General features: G+C 31.5%; 1 protein-coding gene across 1 annotated transcript; it reads left to right on the forward strand.

The window, feature by feature from the left end:
- Nucleotides 1-2077: 2077 nt before the first annotated feature.
- On the forward strand, nt 2078-3990 carry LOC111388565 (adenylate isopentenyltransferase 3, chloroplastic-like). The gene has a single exon (XM_023013323.1). It carries the CDS (start codon nt 2464-2466, stop codon nt 3424-3426), a length of 963 nt encoding a protein of 320 aa, XP_022869091.1. The 5' UTR covers nt 2078-2463; the 3' UTR covers nt 3427-3990.
- Nucleotides 3991-26784: the final 22794 nt, after the last annotated feature.

The raw sequence follows: 26784 nt of genomic DNA on the forward strand, positions 1-26784 counted from the left end.
TGAATGGATGGAGTCTGCATTAAATTGCCAACTTTAACCCGAAGTATAAAAGAGTATATAAAATCTACATCTCAATATTTTATAAGAATGATTTATTATTATTATTTTTTTTTTTATATCCAGGTATCCACCTTACAGTGACTAAATCCTGGAGTCTACACCTTGGCCCCTCAAGTTGCAGACAAGTTAAACCGTATGTTGTGCCCCAAATTGACCAGTGCTCAAAAATCCCCAACTGATCTGTCAAAGTGCCAAACAAGTCGTTTCCCATCTTTGCACCTTGCCTTCTATTTGATATTATGAATGATTAGTTACGAAGTGATCGTATACCTTTCTTTTCTTGTGCTGCTAATATTATTTCAATTTAACGATCCTAAAAGTATTGCGTTAACCTTCACATAATGAATTCATTTAAATTTTATCTTTAATGTGTTAATTTGCGTACAAATCGATTTCATCTTTTTAATAAAAGTTTGACACGTTGAGAATTTTCATAAATGAGGATTACAAAATTTCCATGCATTCTTTTAAATCTTTTGTTTTTCAACACCTTATGCTATAAATTGATTGGAAAAGATTAAAAAAAATAAAAAATAAATTCCATTTAGTTGGTGACAACCACAAAGGAACTATTGTTCAATCTTGTCACCAACTTGCACCAGGGAATCAGAATTTGACTAATTTAATTATTCCCTTGCCATTTTAGAATCATTCTTTCCATGGATAACTTTTATCAAATTTTAAATGTTGGGAAAAAGATAGGAAAATATTATTCCACTTTATTACCTAAAATTACCTTCGATAAACTTGTTATACAGTGATTATACAAAATGAATTCTTAATATATAAATGAGAAATTTATTTAATTTTTTATGAGTTGAATTTACTTTTATTAAAGATTTGACGCATAAAAGTTTTAAATGAATAGTAATGATATTTAAACTTAGATTTTTGTGTTTGTTGTGATAAAGCATAATACCATATTGTCTCAAGTGCTGCAAAATTATAATTAAATTGATTAATTAATCTTCCATTTGACATTATAATGAAGTGGAGATGTACTAAGAAAACTAACAAGGTAGATATCTTCTCTATTAAATTTCAGGAAAAAAACTTATTTATATTATCATGTGCAATAATTTAGATGAAAAGTTGATTAGTGGCATGTCCCAGCCAAAAGAAGAAAACAAGAAAAAACTGATAAGAAGGCACAACTTCGTTTAAATTATATTCCCTATTGCATGTATAACGCATCGAGCATCAAAACTCTCTCCCACTCCTTCCTCTCTAGGATGACAATGGGGTGGGTATAGGTCGGGTCGGCCATTCCCATCTCCGTTCCGTCGGGTATTTTTGTTAACTTACCCTATACCTATACCAGCCCCATTTATATTTTCTTTTTATTTATTTTATTTTTTTATGTTCTTAGTAAATATTACTACTCTTTTACCAATTTGTTAAAAATGACTTATGTTCTCTTTAAAAATGGTGATAAATCTATTATTTTTATTTGATGAAAATTTAAATTTGAAATTAACTTTAAACGGGGCGGTGACCATGTTTCATGTCCCTCCTAGTCCCCATCCCATACTCGCCTTGGGGCGATGACCCTAGCCCAGTTCTCGTCCCGTTTACCCAGTTAGACGAGTAATCCTCGTCCCATTCGAGGCGGGCTCTATGGATATCGGGTTGAACGGGATCATAATTACATATTCAATCCTACGTGCAAAATATGTTATGATCATAAGATTTCTCAATACTCGACAAAAATCATTTTCCAAAAAAGTATTTTGTAAAAACTGTAACGGAGTGTTTCATAATATGTCTCATTGTCTTTTCTGTACCGTGGAAAGTCGTTAGTGCATAAACTTTTTGTGGTAAAATATATGGATTCATATTTTATTCTTAGGAGTCGCTAGATTAGCACAAAAACCTAACCTTTTATGGCTTCCATTTATAGGACCATTTAGCAACTTGGTATTGACAATGATTAAATCCAAAGAGAACCCGATGGATTAATTGACCTCTTTTGTCTTCGCATTCCAAAAACTTACTATAAATACTCAAAATATTTCTCATTTGGTTGCATGCATTCAACTATGCTAAAAGAACTTTTGGATTCAATATTAACTTATATAACTCTCATCTCATGCCACTTCCTCAAAATTTCCCTATTTTGATCTTTTGATTTTGTTCATATCTTTCAATTAATTATTGAATTTTGATCATATTTGGCACAACTGAAGCCACCCAAAAGTTTTTTTTGTTCGTTTTTAAGTAGATTTTAACATTCTGAACGGCCAGAAAAAGCTGACTCCAAAATTTGTTCCAAAGTGTCCCTACGAAATTTCAAGTTGCCTCGTTTGGAATGCCAAAGGCCTAGTTTTGTTAAATCAATTTGTTGTCTAGTGCCTTATTGAAAGTACTTTTTCTTCTTCTATTCTTAATCAGGTAAGAAAGAGAATGTCACTATCTATGTGCCAACAAACCCCATTTTTTCTGCACATTCCTCAATCTGGGAAAGTCCACTGTCGCCAGCCACCGAAGGAGAAGGTGGTGGTTGTCTTGGGAGCCACAGGGACTGGAAAATCTCGACTTTCCATTGACATAGCCACCCTTTTTCCGGCTGAGGTTGTAAATTCAGATAAAATGCAGGTGTACGAAGGACTGGACATAACAACGAACAAGATTACTCAAGAAGAGTGTTGTGGGGTACCCCACCACCTCATAGGAGAAATAGATCCTAACATGGATTTCACAGCAACAAATTTTTGTAACATGGCTTCCCTTGCTATAAAGTCTGTAGTCAACAATCGGAGGCTTCCAATCATCGTAGGAGGCTCGAATTCATTCATCGAGGCACTCATTGATGATAAGGACAACGATAAATTTCGTTCCAAGTATGAATGTTGCTTCCTCTGGGTGGACGTATCGATGCCTATGCTCGACACGTGTTTGTCCGATCGAGTTGATCGAATGGTGGAAAGGGGAATGGTGGATGAGGTAAGAAAAATGTTTAGATTGAACGCAAACTATTCGAGAGGAATTAGGAGAGCAATTGGTGTCCCCGAGTTGGATCGTTACTTCCGGGCCGAATCATCTTCTGATGATAAAACTCGTGCTAGAATACTCGAAGAAGCAATAAACATGATAAAATTCAACACGAGCAAATTGGCGTGTCGCCAAATGGAGAAAATATATCGACTTAGAGATGTGAAGGGATGGAAAATGCACCGGATTGATGCCACCGATGTGTTCAGAAGACGAGGCAGAGAAGCCGACAAGGCGTGGGAGAATTTGGTGGCGGGGCCAAGCGCGATGATAGTGAGTAGATTCCTATACAATTTTGGCCCTATGGAGTATAGGAATTTGAGGGCACTGAGAGGTCCGCTGATGGGGACGGCTGTAGCAGCAGCAACTCACTAGGCAGCTATTGCCACTTCCCAAGGTGGACTGTACAATAATCAACCGTATCAAGGAATTAAAAAAAGGTTCAAAAATAGTCCATTATAATAACTCGTAATGAATTATAATAAGTACAGGAGTGAACCTTTTGTAGATGAGTTAACCTGCTTGTGCTGTACAAGACTTACAATCCCCTCACACGAGGGGGCCCCACATAATGAATTACAATAAGTACGGAAGCGAACCTTTTGTAGATAGGTTAACTTGCTTGTGCTGTACAAGACTTACATCTCCCTCACATGACGAGGCCCCATGATTAGTGTGCGACCCCCTCATGTGAGGGGGCTATCATGCATGCTGTACACTTTAGTGTACAGCAAGCATGATTATTTGTAAATTTTCGTATCTTAAAATTTTGTCAGTCCTTGTGTAGTGATTTATGGCATCTCTTTAGGCCATCAAATAATTGGATTGTTCTGTGTCGCTTGCTCAAATTTTTGGATTCGTACACTAGTACATTGAGACTTGGAACTATGAATCTTATCGTTTGCTTTGGAATTTTCCATCTTTTTAACCCAGTGGAGATGCTTTTTATTTGCCAAAGTCCTAAAAATCCAGATAGAGTTAAAAATATAAAAATAAAAATTGTTTCACAACAGAGTTGAGAATTTGAGAGTCGAGGATGCTAATTAGCTAGATGAACTTTTTTTCTTTATTCAATTCAATGCTATAAATACTATGCAAAACACGTTCTAGCCATATTAATCATCTTTCCCAGGAAAAAAGCCTCACCAGTCATAACGTAAAATTATTATTTATTAGTTCATGTATCCGTTCAGGTAATAAATTCTGTCGGATTGTGTACTAAATATACTCTCACTTCATCTAATCTACGAATCTAATAAAGATGGAATCTATGTGCAAGCACAAATTCGTTTGTAATTTTATTTTTCTGTTTTCTCGCTACCATCAGTGTTAGAAAGCTAAATTTTTGTCATAATGAACGTGTTGGAATTGATAGGATTCACATTGTTAATATTTTCCCAGATGAAAAAATTTAGTCTTAACTTTATTAATCATGTTTAGCAAAACTCTTTGCTGATAAAGTTAATCAGATACATCAGCACATGAATAGCATTTGCACCTAAAAAATAAAAATAAATAATAATAATAATAATAATAATAATAATAATAATAATAATAATAATAAAATTCAATTGTAGATTAGGGATTTCACATTCTTCAAGGAATTTATGTTGGATGCAAACTTCTTCATTCTCTTGGGTGAAGATGAATCTTCAACTTTTTTTCTTCCTTTTTCCTTTCTTTTTATCTCTTCGATTTTCATCTAAACTTCGGGTTAACATCATTTTGAAGAATAATGTATGGCGAATGTTACTTACAAAGAGGATTTTATACTGAGATTCTTCAATTTAATGTTGTGCTAAATCTAGATGGTGATAATGACGGGTTAGAATGATTTAGAGTGGAGATTGAAGAAGGGTACCGCCGTTTCCATCCACACTTTTTATATATTACATCCACTTTTAAAAATAAATTTTTATTATATTTTAAATCCTAAGTAAATTTACTTAAATAGACATAATCAGAATTAAATAATTCATTAAATTATCCTAAATCATTTTTTATCATTTTAGAATTTGTGTTTAATTAGAATCCAAATAGATTAAGACAAATTACATGAATATAATTATAGGTGATGGGTGGCCCCAAATTCACGTACATTAATGAAGATTAGCTAAAAGGCAGTAGTAATGTTTTAAGAGAAGATCTATGGAATTTCCATGGTGGCTAAAGTTTTGAAATATTAGTCAAAAGTTCTCAAATTAGAGGTCTTTAATAACTTCAGCATACAAAGTTGGTAAAATTCAATTTGCTTAATTGAACTTTCTTCTTCTTTCTTTTTTTAGCCTTTGTTGTTAGAAGCATTGTAATACTCAGAATTTCAATAGACAAAGAATTTAGTGAATAATGAAAGAGACGTTGTTAGAGGAAAAATATACAGACATAGCAATATATGAAGAGAAATTCGAAAAAGTAAGGATTACCTTTTTATCATATTTTGTTGTTCAATTTTTTTCCCTAACGCATTAAGACGTTAATGAGTTAGATATTTTTTTTATATTGGTTTTAGGGACCATAGCAAATATACAACATGTCTTAAGAATGTGACTATATGATGTGGGTTAGGACCATATTTAAAATTTGAACTCATCAATTACGTCCTCAAAATGGATGTTTTGGTAAAATATTAGTAAATTTTGAATGATGGTTTGCTAACATTGGCTTTTATTACATTTGGAAATTACTATGAAAGAGAAGCGTCAAAATGCTGATTCAAATTTGGGTAGGTGGTCTACTATTAATAGCTAAGATTTGGATGGAGTTTTGAATAATTGTTACAATGTTAGAATTTCATCGTGTGGAATTCTGTGACGAAGTACAGCCAAGATTGAAAAAAAATAAAATGGGAAGATTTTCTTGATCATGACATGTTATGGATTTGCAAATTGCCTCTTTTTCTTCACAGTTCTTCACAAATAGTTTTTTTTTTTATTTTTTTTTTATTTTTTTGCTCGCAATTCTAGTGGTTTTTTTTTTCCCAAAAGTTTTTAGAGAAGTTCCACTTCGTCTGCTATTTCCCATACTTTGTTATTTTATTTTATAGTTAAATTTATTGCAATGACATTATTTGAAACTTTACTATTAATGTAGGATATATCAACCCATAACTATGAATTCAAGAATGAGTTATTTGTTGATTATACAGATATGTTTACGATAAACATAGTACCTAATGATTTTATTTTTTTTAATAGGAGCATATATTTATATACAAATATTTGATGATAAATAGATGTTTACAAGTAAAGAAGCCTTGATTGATTGGGTTAAAACTTTAGTAAGAGACATAAGATTTTTGTTGTTATGAAAAACTCCGACTTCGGCCAAGTTGGGAGAAAACCAAGAATTGATTTTACATATGAAATATATGGTTTGTATAGGTGTAGGAATACTAACAAAGAAAATGAAAAAGGAAAGAGACGTAGAGCTACTGAAACAAAAGAGTGGGGATGCCCATTCGTTTTGAATGGAAGACATAATCATGACATTGCCCAGAACTTTGAAGGACGTTCATATGCTAGGAGATTAATTGAGAAAGCGACATCAATTTTAGTAAACATGTCAAAGAAACATGTAAGACCAAAGGAAATCTTATACACATTAAAACAAAATGATGACACAAATTTCAGCACAGACCAAAGGAAATCTTATACACATTAAAACAAAATGATGACACAAATTTAAGCACATTGAGTCACGTCTACAATGCACATTAGAAGTTTAGGCTCAAAGAACAAGCTAGAAGGACACAAATGCAACAAGTAATGAATAGGCTTGTTGAGAATAAGTACATAGAGTGGCACTGCAGCTTTATGGAGACAAATATAGTTCAAGATTTGTTCTAGGCACATCCATATTCAGTAAATTTGTTGTCGGCTTTTCCTCTTGTGATAATTATGAATTGCACGTATAAGACAAATATGTATTGCCTACAGTTGTTGGAAATAGTAGGCACGACTACTAATTTAACATTTTTGATCTATTTTGCATACTTGGGGAAAGAATGTAAGGAAAACTACGCATGGGCTTTAGGGGGTTGAAGAGTCTAATGAATGATATAATATACCTAATGTTATTGTTACTGATAGAGAGCTAGCTCTTATGAAGGTCATTGAAAAAATATTTTCAAAGAATGTGTTGGTAAAAACCAAAAAATATGTTGACAATCACAAGAACCAATGGGATGCTTTTATGCATATGTGGAATTTGTTAGTGCTTTCAACATCTATAGAAGAGTACATGCAAAATCTAAGTCTTTTAGAATCCAATTTTCAACAGTTTTCACAAGCAATCGATTATGTAATGAATTCATGGCTTCTTCAATATAAAGAAAAGTTTGTGGCAGCTTGGATTAATCTGGAAACACGACAACTCTATGTAAATTGCTATTGGCATTCTTAAATTGCTATTTGCATTATTGAATGTGCTAATGTACAGTGAATCTGATTTATTTTTCATGGTAGGGCTGAATATGCACATGCAAAACTTAAAAGGCATTTAGGTTCTTTCCAATACAATTTTGACACATCATGGACAAGAATTCATGCATTATTAGAGCTACAACATACAAGTGTTGAAACTTCGTTTGAAAAGAGCTTAGGTACTTTCTAACATAATTTTAAACCTACCTTGTTTATAGAGCTTAGGGGATTTACATCAACAATATTAATAAAACATTGGAGAGTTTCTTCAAAATTTTGATTTTATCAGTATTTATGTGCGAATCAATAGTTTGTAGTTCTGTATTATTGTTTTGTCTCTCATCTTTTTGCATCAAAAACGTATGATGTGTTATGGTTTCACAACAAGCCATCCCACCAAACGCAATTCAAATAATGCTAATATGATATAATATATTAGTATACCAAAGAAGAAAATTTGTGATTTATCATTTCATTCGTATTATTGTCCAATTCCATTCACGCCTATAATTTTTTTTTTGGAAAATCATATATTAGAACACTATACTTTTCTCTCATAATCTTTATTTTTGTCCATATCAATAGTTTCATCAATATTTTTAAAACAACATAAATTGTGACTAGACGTGTAGGTTAAGTTTCAAACTTTATGAGCCTAGACATGAAAAAAGTGTTACTTATTTTTATTATTATTTTAAATACCTAATCATTCTAAAAATTATTTAATAATTACAATAATACATATCAAACATCTAAAATTATAAAATACTATAATTATTAAAATTAATTAATTATACAATTTTCAATTTTTTAAAATGCAAAAGCTAGACTATTTTTCATAATTTCAACTTTCAAATAACAAGTTCTATGTAACAGATTTATAGAAACTTTATACATAATTTCAAAATTTTCAACAACATGATGATCCTAAAAATCATAATTACATGATATAGGAAGCACCGTAACTTAAATCTTATCTAAACCTTTATCAGATAATTTTTTTAGTACAGATATCGTCATTCAAAAAGTTGAAACTAAAGCCAAATTAAAAGATTTCCAAAGAAAGAAAGAAAATAAAAAAATAAAAGAGTTAATAAACTAAAGTCAAATACAAGATTTTCAAAAAAAGGAAAAAAAAATTAATAAAAGCACCTCAAGGAGCGCGGTTGACCGTTTAATTCGCGCTTACTGCCAAAACAAAACATTTTGTTCATGCCTCACATAAGCTGCCTAGATGCTCTTTTTAAAACATTAAGTTTTATATGTTATCAGCATGAATGAGCTCACCCAAAAATAGAGAAAAACTATGAGATCAACAAGTATAGAATTCGTAGAATTTTGATAGTCTGTCTAGCTGTAATCGAACATTAATACCTCAGCATCCCTATGGTCCGATCATCATGAAATTTAGACATCAAGTTCACAACTCATTTTTCCTCAAATCCAGTAGTTAAGATCAAGATCCAAAAAATCATATATGAGAAATCGCTACACGAGCAGAAGCAAATCTTGAATAGATAAAAGATCGTGAATTTTGGAGATCAACATAATTTTTCAAATTGAATTTTTAAAGAATTTGATACTACTCAAAAAATTTTAAATCTATCGAATTCAAGTACTACTTTCATCAAATGACTATCTTCTTATTCTAGGTAAGTTTATTCTTATAAATCTTTTGATTATATTTTGTAAGATTAGATTTACATGATTAGTGATGTTTTATTTTAGATCGATTATCTTTTGATTTAATTATTACTCAAGTATAAATTATTTAATATCGATTTTTAGAAAAATGTTTCTTGTTATTTTTGAGAAATCACAATTTATTGAAATTAATATTCTTTAAAACTATTTTCTCTTTCCTTGTGAAAAGCACAATTTTATTGATTAATATTTATGAGTGTTATATCATTGTTCCTGAAGAAGCATATTTTTTATATATCAATACTCTTGGAAATATATTGCATTATTACTCTTAGAAGAGTATAAATCTAAATCAATATTCTATAAGAATATTAGTTTATTTTTAGTTATCATTATTCTCAGAAGTTTTAGTTTGTTGCTCTTGAACTAAAACAAATTCATTCATTACAATATCTTGTAAGAATATTATTATTGCTTTTGAAGAAAATAATTAAGTACAAATCAATCTTTTGGAAATATTTTCGTCTAGAAGTCCGACTTTATAAAAATAATTTTAAAAATATTGCATAATTGCTTCAAAAGAGCATAAATTTATAAATTTCAATTCTCGAGTAATATTAAGTTGTACTCTCGAAGTAGGATATCTTGCAAGGGCCACCATCAGCTATGGGGTTCTATCATTATCTGAGTTCAGGAAAGGAATCAGCTGTGTTATGTTGAGGTGTTAGTGGTGGCACCACTAGGTCACAACACAAGATATGGCACCAAACTTGATTTTTCTTTTCAGCTTTCCTTTTTATTTGAAGCAAATGATTGGTTTATTTTATTCAATAATAAATATGTGAAAATACTAAAGTCACAAAGTATTTATTAAAATATTGTGACAATGAATTTGACTAAATATTGTACGGTGTCAAAACTGTTTTAGTGAACCATTTGGAATAACTAATCTCACATCATTTCATGAAATGTTATTCTCCATTACCTTCCACCACACACTCCCCAAATTAGAGCTGGTGTATATAAGAAAGAGCTCAATTTAATTGATCATATATTTATCATTTAATCCACTTGCACATATATTATCTTTACTGCAATTAATTAATAATGTTGTATTACCTTTCCTTAAGAGTCAAATCTGTTGCACCTATCACTTTTTATTTAATATGTTGCTGAATTTATTTGTTTCTCATGCAAACTTAATACTTGTCCTGATATTAGTTTATGGATTTATCTGAACTTTGCCTTTAATATTTGATTCTAATCGCACCAAATTAGATAAAATTATATGGTTTAGTTGGGACTAATTGGTTAAGCATGAATGGAACTATTTTGGATAAAAAATTTATAGTTATGTGAATTTTATACTTGTATCATTTTCTCTGTTTTATTTCTTATCATGATTGGATAATTTTTTGGCATATGGTGCGGTAAAGTTTTAATTGTCCATTTATGCTATATGAACACTAAATTATTTAGAATTATATACATGTCGGAAAGTGAAAATAGAAATTTTTGTTCTTTCACGTACTTTTGTTACCTTTAGTACGTTAACTATCTAATTGAATTTATCATGACTTCTTGAAGAAGAAAGATATCAATAATAGAAATAATACTGATACAATATCATATTCTACATATATGATTGAAGACTCCAGAAGAACTAATATTATATGTTACAGAGTGACAAACTTTACTGTTGCTAATAATTTGTACTCCAAATAAATTAAAAATGAATATACTATATTTCTAAAATATGTGTCATTAATAAGTATTATACATTAATATAATTGTGGCATGTGCTAAATTGAATTAGAAGTTCAATTATTAAATAACTTATCATTTGACATTATCGGTTAGATAATCATGGATCAATAAGTATGCAATGATTATTAGAATATGAATCAACATTAATTGAAGAACGAGAAGATTCTTCATTCCAATGAATTTCAATGTACTACTTGTTCTTAGAATGCGTAGGCTAGGAAACCTTCACTAGCTAAAATAAGAACTAATTTCTTGAATTTTTAAAAATTAATTAAGTAGATATATGGGGTTCCTTAATCCTACATGTTGACCATTTAGCCCCTGTTTGATTCCCATTACTCGGTAATGAAAATGGGTAGAATAGTATTTTTTTGAAAAATGAGTAGCTGAAAAAGAGGGAAATTTTTTTGATTTACGTGTAATATTATTTTACGGAGGATTGTATGGTTGAAAATAGGAGAGAGAAAAATAGAATGTAATGTAATGTAATTTAATGGGAGCCAAACGGGGGCTTTAGATATTATTTGTATCTAATACATAAATGCACTAGATAATTGCATGTCATTATATGTTCTTGACCTAAAGTTCACAATATTACTTACTCAAATTTTAAATTATGATCATGATTTTCAGATTATGCCATCAAAATGTTGTGTATTTTACAAGTCGAGTGAGTCCACATCCCAAGCTTAATAAATATTAGTTTATATGACTATAAATAATGTAACACGATAGATCGTTCAGTGCCTCTAATTAATTTTTAGACAATTATTGCTGAGTGCAAAATGCTTCCCATTTTTTCCTTAAGAAATGCTATTTCATATGTTGCAAACATATAGAATCATGCCAGCATCAAATCTTAGCATGCCATATTTGGTTTATTATCAGAGTCTAATATTTTCATGTAATGATTTTATTTTTTTATTTTTTTTATAGTGCAATATATTTTCAATTGCTGCACCATATATAGTGCACTGAGATGGACATTAAAAATGATGAGGATACAAGTTTAGTTTATAACACAGTTTGCTTACTACCAATTTGATTAGAAGAGAGAATGTAAAGTCTCGAATTTTACATTATTAAGTTGGTTCGTGTGGCCCATTCAAGAAACAAATTTTGGAAGCTTGACCCATTTAAACTAATGATAGTCTAAGGCATAAATTATTTAAGACATTAAATAAATTTGTGTATAAAAATTTAATGAATAATTGGTTTGCCACAATGGTCGTTTGAATGGTATTTCACACTGACAACCCATATTAGAATCACCATGCAAATATTTTTATAAAGTATTTTTGGAGTTAAAAACTCGTCATTTTTCACAATAAAACACAATAATTCAAGTTAATTGGAGGGAATTAGTGACATTCATGAAGATATGTTACAAGTCACATGAATCATTCATTTTTCTTTATTTTTTACAATGAAGATTTTTTTTTTTAAAAAAAGGCCTAAAACTCGTTAAATTTCTACTCAAAGACTAAATTTAACAAGGTTTATTATTATTATTATTATTATTATTATTATTATTATTATTTTATTATTATCCCATTTAGTTTTTCACTAAAAATAAAGGTGTCAAAAAGAGGAATGTCACCCCAACCTCTATTCAAATCTGAATTTCACTTCCCTTCCTCTTTAAATGTGTTTTCATTTTAGATTATTTACAAGAAGTATTATTAAAAATTCGATAATTCAAGGTAAAGAGCTTCTTGTTTCATATCAAGAATCAATGTGGATGGTACAAATTATTTATCCTTTTTCGTTCATGATACACACACACATACTTGTGATCACTGGCGGATCGGGAGCGGGGGGGGCATGCAGGGTCAATTGACCCCCTAGTTGTAAGGATTTTTTTTTTTTTAAATAAATGAGTAGGTCAAAAATCAAATTAGTCAAAACTCACACAATTTCTTCCCTGCTTGACTGCTTCAACAGTATACCTCTCTCTCGACTCTCGTCTCTCGCACAAACCGCCCAGTGACCCCCACCATAGAAGCACAGCACAGAGCACTCACCCACCGGCCACCGCTCCATCCACGCCTCTGCAGCCAGTCGTTTCTGCCTGACCCTGACTGCCTCCACCTGGAACGCCTCCATGCGATTGCGACTACGACAGCGACAGCGACAGCAACAGCAACAGCCGACGCCAGTGCCGGCAACCCGTCAATCTCTCCGGCAATCAGTCAGGGGCGGACTCCAGTTCTACTGACTTGAAGGTTAGAAGCTTTACACTTACAGACTTATCACTTAAATTTTTTCTTTGAATTCTTCTCCATAAGTGACCATAATCGTAAGTTAACTGCTCTGCTGCCTGCCTGCCTCTACATGTGGTTAGTTCCTATTTTTAAATTTGGATTTATTTACAGTACAATTAATCAATTTTGATTCATGTTACTGCCCAATAAATGTAATTTAGGGATTTCTGATTTAGGGCTTTGATTTAGGAAATTGACCCTTTTCTGATTTAGGGCTTTGTTACTTATTTATATGTAAATTGATTATTGATAATATTGATTTGGGAAGATTGAAATTTTGTCTGACTTTTGGTAGGTAGGAAATAGTATAAACTGATTTAGGCATTTCTAATCTTGTTGATTTTTCATTTTTGGTTGGTTTGTTTCAGTTATAGAAAAATACTTTAAAAGTACATCTACGATTTCCTGTGATGAACAAAATATCGGCGAAAGGAATGTTCGAAAGAAAAGGGACGAAAACGATGTTGGGGATGTTGATGTTGATGTTGATGTTGATGTTGGAGATGTTGGGGGTATTGGAGACGTTGGAGATTTTTATGTTGGATTTGGGGGTATTGGAGACGTTGCAAATATTGAGGATATTGGAGATGTTGGGGATCGTGGAGGAAATGTTGAGGATATTGGAGATGTTGGGGATGTTGATTTTGCACAACTTCTCTCTGATCCTGGATTGAGAGTTCCAATACAGAATTATGATGTTGATATTTGAGATGTGATTCGAAGAGCATATATGCAAAGAGGTCCTTGTCAGCCTCGCAATCATATATTTCCACCCACAAGAATAGGTAAAATAGACCAACGATTTTATGTTTCGTGGTATAACGAGCATCCCACTTGGTTGGAATACAGTATAGCAATGGATGCAGTTTTTTGCTTTTATTGTTATCTTTTCGGTTTGAATGATGGTTCATTTGTTAAAGGCAGATTCTCAAATTGGAAAAAGAAAGAATATATAAGAAAACACGTTGGGGCTTGAAGTAGTGCACACAATCAAACTCGGGTCAAATATGAATTGTTCAACAATCAAGAACAAAGTATTTGATCTTGTCTCGTTAAACAATCGCATCAAGCTCAAACAAATTATCGAATCCGATTAAATGCTTCAATTGATTGTATTCGATTTCTTCTACAACAAGGGATGACATTTCGTGGATATGATGAATCTGAAGATTCAAATAGTCAAGGAAACTTTCTTGAACTATTGCATTGGTTGTGTGATCATAATCCTGAGATTAAGGTCGTTGCTTTGACAAATGCACCTGAAAATTTGAAATTAACATCACCAAGAGTGCAAAAAGATATTGTAAGTGTTATTGCTTCTGAATGTCTACATGTGATTATCGAAAATGTTCGTGATAGTTTCTTCTTAATTTTAGTTGATGAATCTCGAGACATTTCTGTGAAAGAGCAAATGTCAGTTGTCATTCGTTATGTGAAGAGTAGGTGTATATTGGAACATTTTATTGGTGTCATTCATGTTTTGAATACCACAGCTGCCTTACTTAAGGCTGCAATTGATCAATTATTCTCAACACATAGTTTAAGCATATCTAATTTGAGAGGCCAGGGATATGATGGAGCTAGTAACATGCGAGGTGAGTATAATGGCCTCAAAGCACTTATTTTGAAAGAAAATCCAAATGCTTACTACATTCATTGCTTTACTCATCAACTTCAATTAGCTCTTGTAGCTGTGGCACAAAAAATCCGAAGATTGAAACTTTCTTCACTACAGTACATAGATTGGTGAATATTGTTGGAGAATCAGCTAAATGGAGTGATCTTATTCGAGAAAATCAAAGATTGAAAATTCTTGAATCACTCAGTGTTGGTGAAATATCAAGCGGACGAAGTCTCAATCAAGAAATTACTCTTCAGCGCTCTGGGGATACACGTTGGGGCTCTCACTATAGTTGTTTAATTAACTTGATTAACATGTTTTCAACTATAGTCGACGTCATTGAGATGATTGCTACTGATTCTACAAGTACCGGAACAAGAGGTGATGCATGTATTTCATTGGAGTTGATGTTAAGATTTGAATTTGCATTTAATCTATATCTCATGAAAAAGATTTTAGGGATTTCAAACGAATTGTCAAAAGCATTACAAAGAAAAGATCAAGATATTATCAATGCTATGAAATTGGTGCAAATATGTAAAACACAACTCCAAACTATGAGAGATGATGGATGGGATTCTTTTTTGGGAGTTGCTTGTTCGTTTTGTGAAACTCACAAGATCAATGTTCCCGATATGGATGATATGTTCGTAACTGTAGGTCGTTCACGGCATGAGACAGTGACAAATTTGCATCATTTTCGTGTGGAAATGTTTTATGCCATCATTGATATGCAACTTCAAGAGTTGAATGATTGTTTTTCTGAAGCAAATAGTGACTTGCTTATTTGTGTCGCGTGTTTATCTCCAAATAATTCATTTGCTGCTTTTGACAAGATCAAATTGATTCGACTATCTCAGTATTATCTAGTAGATTTTGATGCAGCAGATATCCTAGAACTTGATGATCAACTAGATACGTATATTCTTGATATGCGCACTTCTGAAGACTTTGAAGAATTACAAGGTATTAGCGATCTTGCAAAGAAGTTGGTTGTGAAGAATAAACATGAAGTGTATCCATTAGTCTACAAACTTGTGACACTAACCTTAGTTCTTCCCGTGGCTACTGCTACAGTCGAGAGAGCATTCTCTGCGATGACTTACGTCAAAAATCGTCTGCGCAATCGAATTGGAGATCAATGGTTGAATGATAGTTTGATTACATATATTGAAAAAGATGTTTTTGATAAGATTGAAAATGATGTAATTATTGAACGATCAAAGTATGAGAACACGTAGAGAGCAATTGTAATAAGATATATCTTATTTTAATTTTTTCATCACTTTTTTAATAGTTCGTTACTGACCCCCTAGTCTAAAATGTCTGCGTTCGCCCCTGCTTGTGATGTGTATTAGAATTCTTGAAGCTATGAACAAAGATGTTTATATGACCATAACCTATTTCTACAATTCCAAGCGATTCTTCAAATCATGAGTTTGCCGGTGTTTGTCTCATGAAATGTTAAATTATCTTCTATCATTTTGTACATATGTATATATATCTCTGATTAGAAGGGTAAATAAAATGATATAAGGCCTACTAAATTTAAAGCTCACACCTTCTATGTTGATAATATTTCACATTAAAGGATGATCGATAAAACGGGATTCACATGAATTGTTGGCGGATCTGAAGGGAGAAAATGCTTCATTTGTGTAGTTAATTACATTTGAATAATTTATAGTTCTTACAAGTTATGTTTAATTTCTAAAAAAAGGTTAATTTACCTTTACTTTTTTAAATACTTCCTAATTCTTTTCTCAATGTGAGCATTGAAATTTTAATTGGTTTAAGTATATATTTAACTAAAGTTGTTAAAAAAGTCAAAACTAAACTTAAACTCGTAAAGAATTAAATTTCAGCTTGCTGTCCAAACTTTGTCGTGCTATCTCAAACATAATTCTTTCATTTTTTGGACAAGATCAGTGGGTTTGAAACCCATACAAGTCCTCTATCTATTGTCTTCGAAATCAATTCAATTGAAGGTCGATAGGTAATGTGAACATATTTTTGCATATGTTTGAGTGTCCATTCGAGTGCCTAAATTATGTTAATAAATTCTGAATTTTTACTATATTGTACTTTAATAATTTAAAAAATACTGTAAAAATTTCATAGAATTCCAAACTTGAGAAAGTGTCCAATTGAGCATGATCGTTTGATAGCGCGTTAGAGGTTGATCCGGCATGTTTTTGTAAGAATTTCAAATCTTAAGATCTGAATCATTACAGAGAAATTAATGGCTAGAAATAATACATAATGAATTATATTTTGCTATCCATATCCTAGCACTTGATAATCTGAAAAGATAATTCAATTGTAAAATGCACGTACTGTCTTATAAAAGATTAATAGATCTTATATATCAGCTATAGATATTCTATATTGTGTCGATGTCTTAGAAGGATAAACTATTAGCATTATATAAATAGTAGATCTGAAGTGTTGTGACATTTCTGTCTTAAAATCTTCCTATTTGCACACCCTCATGTATATGGTTAAATAGAAATCACACAAGGATTCTAAATATATAAAATTTAAAAAAATAAATAAAAATAAAAATAGAGCAAATAAAGAAGATAGTCCCATTTAAGAAGCTTATGCTCTTTAAGAACCAATAGACACTACTGATTATAAAATCTCAAAAGAGGTTAAAGTACTTGAAAATTTTAAAATGATCTAAATAAGTTATGCAATTATGGAGAAAGAAATGGAATTGAAAAGAAAAAGTTGTTGAAAACATTTTTTACATGACATACCGCTTCATATCATGAATAGCACGAATATCGAAATAAATTTATCGAAGCATATCGATTGAATAGATTACAGACCAACTAAAAAAATGCAATCCTAGAAAATTTGAACTTACTAGAGAAATCTAAAATTTTTGGATAGACAATCCGATCATCTATGGGTAGGGATGTCAATTGGGCTCGTTGGCTCGGGCCGCCCGTGGGTCGCCCTGGAAAAAGTCAGAGTCGGCTCGGTGGAATAGAGCCAAGGTTTAGGCTGGGCCCAATTTTGAGGTTTCGGGCAAAGGCAACTAGCGACTGCCTTATTTTAAGGCAACAGCTTGTTGCCTTAATTAAGGCAGCTCTTGCCTTTGCCATTAAATAAAAAGGAAGAGAAAAACTGAGCCAACAGCTCTCGAGCTTTTGCTTGGGTTGGCTCGGGCTCGAAAAAGCCGTTCGATTTTACTCGAGCCTTGAGTTTCGACTCAACTCGTTAACATCCCTATCTATGGGGTATTCTTATATGAAATGAGAAAAATAGAAGTCATAATAGATAATGCACAACTCTCAATATAACGAATTTTCATAAAGGCTTATACAAATAGATATATTATCTTATAGTGGAAGTAATTATAAGTTAATATCTTATCATCCTAGCAATATATGAAATTAGTATGCATATAATAAATGTGGTTATATCTAACTTATGTGGCATGAGAACTAATATTATCTTTGAAGGGGTCGTGAATATTCGAGTTCGTAAAAAATCTGGTATATAGTCGAGTTGTTAACTATCTTATAAATTAGTTAGTATGTAATACATATATTTTTAATGAAATAAATTAATATATTAATCACTAAAAATAACATAGATTTCTTAGAGATGTTTAGAAATATACTTGGAAAGTACGAAACAAGAGAAAGCTGTTGGTAAATGTGATCAGTAGCAGTGTTAGGACAATGCTCTAATGTTTGACATTATGTTTTTTGAGCTATTATAGCATTTATAATGTTTGAGCATGTTAAGCCTTGTTTGGCATCTATTTCTTAAAACTCATTTATTTTTGAAACTCATTTTTATCAAATATTTTATGTAACTCACAACTTTTATCAATTGTTGAACCATTTATTTCATCAATTTGTATCAAAATTTACTAAAAATCAATTTTTTAGGTGAAAACTTGATTGCGTAGGAAAGAATACATCATATTTCGGCAAAAATCTTATTTTTCCTTGACTGATGAACAAAGGGTAGCACATTTTCTAATAAGGTTTTAGGATTAGTTACATTATCAATTGGGATAATATTTTCATGATAGTGACGATAGTACTTAGCATTTAATAACACTAGTACACTTGAAAATGTATTGGACATGACCGATATAGTCTAATTTCTACAGTATGATTGCACAAAGAAATTAAACTTCAAGTGACTATCTTATGGATTATTTAAATTTATAGCGGAGTAGTGGATGTTATTCATGATCACAAGGGTTTTTAATGTACCAATGAGTGAGATAAATAGATAGGATAAAAAAAACTTTGGTATATTAAAAAAAAAAAAAAAAATCTTGATAGATGGGTAAATGGGTCCACTTAAGAATTTTAATTTAAAAAATTTAAATCTTATCTTAGTATTTCGATATGACTATTTCATTATGTGTTTCGACCACATCGAAATTGTTCAAGAAATATGAGTTGTAATGCGAAAATACTTAGTAGGGCGAAATAGTCAAAGTTGTTTCAATCTAATCATTCAATATACAATGTTATAAGATATAAAGTTGGCAAGTCGAGCGAATGTTAGTGTATGGAATTGAAATAATATTGTTTCTGTAATTTTAGATAATCTAATAATGTAGTCAAAATTAATCCCCAAAAAAAATGAAAAAAAAAATTTTGACATTAGCTTTCTTTCGTCTTAAGGATAAATCACATTGACAGATTTGCGGATAAACTTGTATTACTATTTACATTAAAGATACTTATGATCAATTTGCTTACCACCATGTCACTCCTAACGAATAGAAATATTTATGACTGTAAGTGTTATGTTCTAGGTCCAATCAACCTTGGATGTAAATACTTTTAATATATAATTAATGTAATTTAATGACAGATCTATTATTTAATTAATAGACAATTAAATTCATTAATAATGTAGATTCAAATTTTCGTAATTTGTTAATCACAATGAATTGTAATTGTGAGATACAAATTACATATGATTAAATCTTAAATTGTCTGTGGTCGTAAATAATAACGAGATACGAATATTGTTATTACGAATAGACCATCACATGTGACATTTCTTACTTGTGAAGTAAGTAACTGATCTCACAAGCTAAAGTATGGTGACATTTAAATGAACACGTAAATGTTTTGTTATTATACAAAATATTGGAGACTCACTGAGAGATTCCACATAACTATTTGAGTGTCAGTGGTTAATCTCTAACATTCAGTAATGGAATTGGTCCTTTGGCTTGAGGTCATTATGGTACCTTATATGAGGACAGTCATACTTTGAGAGTGTTGGATATTGATCTACCAAGAGCCGTTAATACAGTATCGTTCGGGTATGTCAAGAATCGTATGAAGGTTGTGAATGATCAATAGAGGATTCGTCACTCTTAGATAGTAAGAGATTATGATCTAAGTTTCATTCAATCAAGTCGATAACGAAATTTTTGGCCAAAATGTACTCATAAGTCGAAAAAGAGTTTTCGACTTATATTGACTTAATAGTGGAGTGAAAGATATGATCGATAATCAGGATTGACACATTTCCATATCTTGTAATTGATCAGATCATATTGACGAAGGGATTATAGTTTCATGGTAAACGAACTAGTTTGGTTTTGTCATACCACATGACATTTTTCGTCCCATGTATTGCCTGACACATTGCTAGATGTCAATCTAGAACGATAAATGTGAATTTGTGATAAATTAAATAGGTGTTTTAATTTATCAATTTTGATTAGATCAAAATAATATTTCATGTCGTTAAGTATCGTGATCGGGAACCTGATGGGTCGCACACAAAAGAAAATTGGAATATTGTAATTTGTCAATTAATTAATTTAACAAATAAATTAATTAATTGTGTTGGTTATTTATATGCCCCAATTAATTAATTGAATTAATTAATTCACGGATCGAATTTAATTAAATGGATTAATTAAATATTGGACTGGGTCAAGCCAAACTCGTTTGAACTTAAATAAATAACTGATTAGGGTTTACAATTTGGTAGAGAATTTATTATTATTGCTAGCATAAGAAGAAAACCCTAATCCTACAATCTCGTTCTCTATGTGGATCACCTTTGGAAGCTGGACAATTGACAGCTGTAGAAAGCAGATTAAGGTTGCTGGCAATAGAAAATGCAAAGGGGTGTGCAAATCTAGAAAATGTATGACTTTTATCACAATTTCTATCTAGACACAAAGAGATCTATGGTGGAAAGCGAAAATTGTTTTAATTTTCCACTGCGCATGTTAAGTAGATTTCATACAGTAGTATCAGAGTCTACTTTGTGTTTGATAAAAATTGTTGCTAGCATAAGAATTTATTATTATTGCTAGCATAAGAAGAAAACTCTAATCCTACAATCTCGTTCTCTATGTGGATCACCTTTGGAAGCTGGACAATTGACAACTGTAGAAAGCAGATTAAGGTTGCTGGCAATAGAAAATGCAAAGGGGTGTGCAAATCTAGAAAATGTATGACTTTTATCACAATTTCTATCTAGACACAAAGAGATCTATGGTGGAAAGCGAAAATTGTTTCAATTTTCCACTGCGCATGTTAAGTAGATTTCATACAGTAGTATCAGAGTCTACTTTGTGTTTGATAAAAATTGTCTTGAATATGTGAATCATCAAAAGTTGATTGTTAATTTCTGGTTTCTCGCAATTAGAAATTTATATCTTCAAAACGGTTTTGAATAGAAAATAATCTTTGGATTGGAATAAAAAAATTTTTTTTAAAAAGGTGAGAATAGGGACTGGCCGGTGGCAAGAGTTGCTGTCTACGAAAGGTAGCCTGAGTCGTTGAGACAGCGCTGGGCGTTGCTGCCAATGCCCGGCGCTAACTGAAATGCAGTAGCGCCCGGCACTAATTGAAATGGCGTGCAACACTACTGCTGCCAGAAACGTCGCACGTCGGTCTGGCAGCAGCAGCGCACATTCGATGTGCCATATGGCACAACACATTCCAGCGTCGGCCGCTGGGTGCTGCAGAGACACGGCGCCGATCATTGCCGGCGCCGCCAAGGATAGAGGAAAGGGGAAAGAGAAGCATTTTTATGGTTTTCAATTGGGTGAAAACCTTGGTTTTCTGTAAACAGGCGAGAGAGGCAGGAGACGAGGGCTTCGGTTGCAATTAATGCAATTGTGGGCCTCTGGTTACAATTATGATAAGGAGTCAATTTTGCAATTTTAAATGAAGGGGCTTCTGTGCAATTTCAATATTTCGGAGGCCCTGCCATTAATTTTGAACTTGGGTCAAAGTGTAATTTTCAAAAGGGTGTTTTGAATTTAAATATTAAAATGGTTTTAAAATTGATTTTAAATGGGTTTTGACCTATATTATCAATTTTGATCCAATTAAAATTTTTATTTAAAGTTGACGACTTCTTATATTTTCATTAAAATTGAATTTTAACTTAAATATTAGACTTCGACCCCAAGTTGAATTTTATTTTATTTAGGTGTGTTAACCTAAATTAAAATATTAATTCAATTTAAATTAGAGTTGGATTCCAATTTAATACTTAATTGAAATTTGATTTTAATTAATTATTCACCCGAATATATTCTAGAAATTAGAATTGGATTCTAATTTGACATTTAATTAAAATTTGATTTTAATTAAATTGTCTTGCCCTAAACTTTTCCTCGAAATTAGAATTGAATTCTAATTTGATATTTAATTAAAATTGGATTTTAGTTATCCTACCCTAAAAGTTCATTGAAATTGGAGTTAGAGTCTAATTTCGCATTTAATTAAAACTTGATTTTAATTAAATAAATTCGACCTAAAATCTTGGTATTAAAGTTGGACTCTAATTTGATATTTAATTAAAATGTGATTTTAATTAAATAGTCGCGTCTTATAATTGTGAAATTGGAGTTGGACTCTAATTTTGTATATAATTAAAATTTGATTTTGATTAAATACACCCGCAGATTAAATAATTAATTAATATGATTAATTAATTATTTAATTGTTCCGATCCATTTGTCTAAAAGGGTTTAGACCTTAATTGCTAGAAACTTGAAACTTGTTTGCATATAATATTAGATATTATATAGGCATATATTTGTGTAATGAATGTATTATTAGTAGATGATTATGGACTCGACCATATGAATGTGTTGAATGGTTAATCTTATACTAATCGTTTTATGAGCCTGCGAGCCCATTATTATTGTTGTTATTATAGGCCTGAGAGCTCTTTATCATTTTTGACCTGCAAGTCTGTTATTATTATTTTTATTATGGACCTACGAGTCCAATTTTATTTAAGCCTACGTGCCAACTAATATAGAATATATGTTGCAATTGTACTAATTGAAGAAACAAGAAGAGGAGGAGACCATGGAGATAGTGCATTGATACTGATCAATGCAATGCCCTTTAGAAATTGACCAACTAGTATTTCTCATAGCTCGGGAAGACTAGATCGTAAAAGTCTATAATCATCCACACTATTATATTGTATTATATATATGTTTATTTGCATGATAGATGCATAATAAAATATATATGATTGTTACGATGAGACTTTTGAATGCAAAACCCTCCATAAAATATTAAGTCAATTTATTATTCGCATTCCATTATTACAGTAAAAAATCAGAGTCACAAATCGTCTTAACTTATTGAGTACACTTAAGGCCGGTCTATTAGGGATATGTTTGACACTATAAAATATTAGATATTTCTGAATGATGGATCGACTTAACAAAAATTTATCTTTTGTTGAGTACGCTCAAGGAGATAAATTTTAGAAGCATGTTAAGCTAACACATAAGATGTGCAAAAACAAAGAATTGTGGACTTAATGACCTGGGAGTTGTATGGAGAAACAATTGATAATAGCATCTACCCAAATGATATATTACGGTTTGTTGAGTACACTCAAGGTCTTGGTATAACATATGGGATCCCAGCCTACTGGGAGTTAAGTATAGACTTCATAAATTTATGTGAGAGGGTGATAAATTTGAGTTAAACAGTGAGAGTATAATTAATTTAATAAAATTCCATATTAAATTAATTGATGCATTTTATATATTATTCCTTTTCCTTTTCGTCATTTATATTTATTGAATCGTGAGTAATGATGTGCATTTGAATGGCATACTGGATGTCAACAACCAAACTAGATTTTTTTTTATTGACACTACAATATGAGAATTGTTCTCAGATATGAGAAAATTGATTATGTCATTGAATAGCCCTTTCCAGAGACACATGTTGATGACTCGATTAAGAAAGATGTGGCTGCTGTAATAAACACGGTAATGACAATAGTACTGTACATATATGATACTTGCAATAATGTCACCTGATTACGAAAGCAACATGAGAGTATAGATGTTAACACATGATTTTTCATTACAAAGAGTTATATGATAATAGTCATGTGTGGGAGAATATGAGATTCCCTAGCAACTATACCGATGCGAAATGACAGAGGAATCTTCAGTCGGTGCTCAAACACTGAAGATGAAATCTAAAGGAGCTTTGGGAAATCATCCAATATGGTTAAAACAGTCTAAGCGAAGGACAATACCAAATCTAATTACCCTTGTTTTTATTATAGAATGAAAGGTCATTAGAAGAAATATTGCAAGGCTTATGTCTATTTCATTAGCTTCTCAGGTATTAGATACCAGATGTGGATCTTATATTTATACAAATATGGAGAAACTAAATGGAAGTAGACCACTCAAGAGTGAGAAGTTAACTTACACGTTGAAGATGAGCAACAATTGCTGCATTGCCTGTAGGAGCATACTTCTTGCCGCTACCTTTTGGCTTATTATTGGAATTAGAGAAATGTTGCTTTGTACCCATCACAGCTGGAACATTAAAATGAATTTCATGTTCGGACGTGAACTATTTTAATGTTAAGGACAATTATTGTTCTTGTTTATCTTGTTAAAGATCATAATAGTTATGGTAAATTACAAAACAACGTTTATATTCTTTAATACTAAGGATTATATAATGAGTATAGAAGTTAAAAGGTATAAAAGTAATAATCTAAATAATAACTAAATTTGGCTTTACAGACTTGGTCATATAAATGAAATGCAATTCCAATATTGCATAGAGATGTATATGTGGAGTCAATTGATTTTGAATCATTTGATAAGTGCATATCATGACTATTAGGCACAATAACCAAATCTCCTTTTATTTGAAAGGGAAAAATATCTGCATGATTACTGGTCTAATACATAGTGATATATGTAGACCCTTGTCAATTAATATCAGATGAGGTTTCTCTTATGTCATCAATTATCATGTATACTTGATGAAATTCGAGTATAAAGTTCTTGAAAGGTTCAAATGATTCAAGCTAGAAGTAGAGAAACAAATAGATAAAGATACCCTCACATTAAGATCCAATCGAAGTGAGAATATCTTAAAGATAAAATTTAGATTAGCTGCAAGAGAATGAAATTCTCTTGCAGTGAACTCCTCCATATACACTGCAACATTGTGGTGTATCTGAACGGAGGAATTGTAAAATATTAGATATAGTCTAGTTAATAATGAGCCATGCAAATCTTCCCAAATCGTTTTGGAGTCATGCACTAATTGCAATTTACTACACACTAATCATGTCTCATCTAAATTGGTTAACAGAACTTCATACGAGTTATGGAAAGACAATAGTCCCAGTTTATCTCATATGAAAGTTTGGGACCATGACGCTTATTTGAAACTCCTTGAATCGAGTAAATTTGAGACTAAATCCGATAAATACATATTTGTGGGATTTCAACGCGGACATTTGAATATAAATTCTATTATGAAGAAAGTCTTCGTCTCACGACATATCATCTTCTTAGAGAAAATGTTTACTCTAGGAGAGGACAGTGGGAGCAAAATAGAATTTGAAAGAGTTCAAGACTCTGTGGATATAGTTAACCAAATAGATGAATTCGAGTTTGATCCCATATCTGATATGGGACATATTCTTGATCAGGAAGTAAAGAGTCCTGAGGACATGACAGCTCCATTTAAATCTAGTAAGATCATTCGACCTTGAAAAAGGTGCGAATCCATTATTACTAATCAGGTATTACTGATCCAGGATGATGAACCTACTAATTGCACAAAAATAAAGTTAAGTATTGACTTAAAAGAGATAGCAAGAGGCCATGAAACCCGAGATGAACTCAACTTATGTGAAAAAGGTTGGAATCTTGGTTGACCCTCCTGATGGGATAAAACCCATAAGTTGTAAATGGTTTACAATAAAAGGTTAACATGGATGAGAATATCCATACATACAAAGCAAGACTAATAGCAAAAGGTAACAAACAAAGATAATGTGTTGACTTTGATGAAACTTTTCGCTTGTAGCCATGCTAAGGTCCATTCGAATTTTGGTTGCAATAGTTGCATACCATGACTATGGGTTAAAACAAATCTCTTAGAACTAAAATCTTTGATTTGATGGAAAAATTAAAATGTGTGATTTTATCAAATATGTATGTTTATGAGAAGATAGTACGAGCATTGTCGCATTCCTAATATTATAGGAATCGACATCCCTATATTTTAATCGTTAAAATAATGGTTGTTAAACGATCTATTCATGAACGATATGGGGAAGCAACTTGATCTATAGAGATAGATCTAAAAGATTGCGTAACTCATCACAATCCATATAGATAAAATCTTCTCAAGATTTTATATGGAGATTAGTTTACTCTTAAATAGTGTGTTAGAAAGGTTCCAAACATGAAACAATCGTTGATTGAATAGCGAAAATATAATACGTGATTGTTTCAAAAGTAGCAAAACGTTGCAATGTGAATCAAGATGTTCATTAATGAACTTGAAGTAGTTCCTAATATTGTTGATCACATGTCATTGTATTGTGATAACAATGGAGTCATCGCGAAAGCGAAGGAACTAAGGTCTCATGAATGATCTAAACGTGTATTAAGGCGATATTATCTCATTAGAGAGATAATACATAGAAATGGCTAAAGGGAATAACGAATTCCCGCATTTGACAATATTGC

The sequence above is a fragment of the Olea europaea genome, unplaced genomic scaffold, assembly GCF_002742605.1.
Source record: "Olea europaea var. sylvestris unplaced genomic scaffold, O_europaea_v1 scaffold505, whole genome shotgun sequence".
Taxonomy (NCBI): Eukaryota; Viridiplantae; Streptophyta; class Magnoliopsida; order Lamiales; family Oleaceae; genus Olea; species Olea europaea.

Coding starts and splice junctions, on each gene's coding strand:
- LOC111388565 (XM_023013323.1), top strand. CDS start 2,464: ATGTCACTATCTATGTGCCAACAAACCCCATTTTTTCTGCACATTCCT.